Genomic DNA, 2,001 nt, shown 5'->3' with positions numbered 1-2,001 from the left:
CCCCTTTTCCTTCCCCACCTACTCTTTTTACACTAAATGGGTGTGGCTTGGGAAGAAAAGGAAACGAATATATCATTACTTCCCTTCGCTTTTGACAGCCAATTCAAGAAGAGCATATTTTCTTCCTTTGCCTCATAACGTAATTTCTCTTCACATCATCTGCTAGCGAGATTGTTGTTGAAGGTGGTTTCTTGTCTTCCTTCCACGGTTAGTTTTCTCTTTGCACTCTTCATCATGTATCCTTTGCCTACAATTATCATAGAAATTGTGAAGGTTTCATTCGCTCCTATTAAGCGCCGTGTTGATTATCTTGTTCATTATAAAGAGAACGTTGAAAATCTTAAACCCAAAGTTGGAGATTTGGGTTTGAGAAGAGATGTTGTGAAACAATCAGTGGAGGCTGCGCGTAGGAGAGGGGAAGAAATCACTGGTGAAGTTCAATTCTGGCTGCAACAAGTAGATGAAACTGAAGCAGTCGCGAAGAGATTCGATGATGGAGTTAAGGAGAACAAAAGATGTTTCAAGGGGTGGTGTCCCGATTTGAGCTCGCGCTATTCTCTGGGTAAAGAAGCAAAGGAGAAGATGGTTGATGTTGATGGCCTACTGACAAGAGGGAATTTTGCTGATGTATCAACTCCCCGCCCTTGTCCAAGCTTTTCGTCCTTGCCCGCGGGAGAGTATGAGGCTTTTGAATCTACAAAATCTGCTATGGAGAAGGTCATCGAGGCGTTGAAAGACGAGAGAATCAACATCATCGGGGTATACGGGATGGGAGGCGTTGGCAAAACCACCCTAGTGGAACAAGTGGGAAAGCAAGCTAAAACAGAAAAGTGGTGCGATGAGGTTGTAAAGGTGACCGTTTCCCAGAACCAAGACTTGAAAAAGATCCAAGGTGAACTTGCGGAGAAATTAGGCATGCCACTTTCAGAAGAGAACATAGAAGTAAGAGCGGGCCGGTTGTTGAATAGATTGAAGCAAGAGAAGAAGATATTCATAATCTTGGACGATCTGTGGGATAGGTTGGACTTGACTCAGGTAGGAATCCCTCACGGAGGTAGCCAAACGGGCTGCAAAATTATAATGACAACGCGAGAATTAGATGTATGTTCCACGATGAATTGTCAGGAAAAGATTAAAGTCCAAATCTTATCTGATCAAGATTCATGGAATCTGTTCAAAGAGAAAGCAGGTGTTGCTGAAACTGATGAGTTGGCAAGGGAAGTTGCCAAAGAATGCAAGGGTTTGCCTCTGGCGATTGTCACGGTTGCAAGGGCACTAAAAGGGAAGGACTCACATGTTTGGAAAACTGCATTGCGAGAATTACGAACTTCTCGTCCTACAAACATAAAAAATGTGGATAAAGATCTATACTCTCGTCTGGAGCTGAGTTACAGCTACATTGAAAGTGAGGAAGCCAAATCCTGCTTCTTGTTTTGTTGTCTCTTTCCTGAAGACTCTGACATCGAAGTACGTAATTTGATGCTATACTTGGTGGGAGAGAGGGTTTTCAAAGACGTAGGCAACTTGGAAGAAGCATGGGAAACAACACAAACTGTAGTTGACAAACTTAAGGATTCGTGTTTGCTGTTAAATGGTGGTGAGGAGGGTTATGTAAAAATGCATGACGTTGTTAGAGATGTGGCCATATGGATCGCATCAGGAGGAGAGCATGGATTTGTAGTTAAAGCTGGAGTAAAATTGAAAGAGTGGCCAGTAGAGTTGGAACAATGCAAGAGGCTTTCACTAATGAGAAGCTCAATTAGTGTGCTCCCAGAACAGCCAATATCCCCGCATCTCAAAACCTTATCCCCGCATCTCAAAACCTTATTACTATCAAGCAATTATACTTTAGACAGAGTCCCAAATAATTTCTTCCAACCAATGAAAGAACTCCTAGTTTTGGATCTAAGTTGGACCCGTATTTCATCACTGCCACCATCACTACTATGCTTATCCAGCCTCAGGACTTTGTGTTTGGATCAATGCGAGGGATTACATGAC

The 2,001-nt window shown here is 42.8% G+C and overlaps 1 protein-coding gene across 1 annotated transcript; it reads left to right on the top strand.

The window, feature by feature from the left end:
- Positions 1-234: 234 nt before the first annotated feature.
- Positions 235-1,601, top strand: LOC143882702 (putative disease resistance protein At4g10780). Its single transcript, XM_077386152.1, has 2 exons — positions 235-1,471; positions 1,573-1,601. The coding sequence occupies exons 1-2, from the start codon at positions 235-237 to the stop codon at positions 1,599-1,601; spliced, it is 1,266 nt and encodes a 421-aa protein (XP_077242267.1).
- The last annotated feature ends 400 nt before the right edge of the window (positions 1,602-2,001 follow it).

Source organism: Tasmannia lanceolata, unplaced genomic scaffold (genome assembly GCF_043159265.1).
Source record: "Tasmannia lanceolata isolate RefF3 unplaced genomic scaffold, GAP_Taslan_0.1 ptg000008l, whole genome shotgun sequence".
Lineage (NCBI taxonomy): Eukaryota > Viridiplantae > Streptophyta > Magnoliopsida > Canellales > Winteraceae > Tasmannia > Tasmannia lanceolata.
Note: the sequence above shows the minus strand (reverse complement) of the source record. Positions and strands in the feature narration are given on the sequence as shown.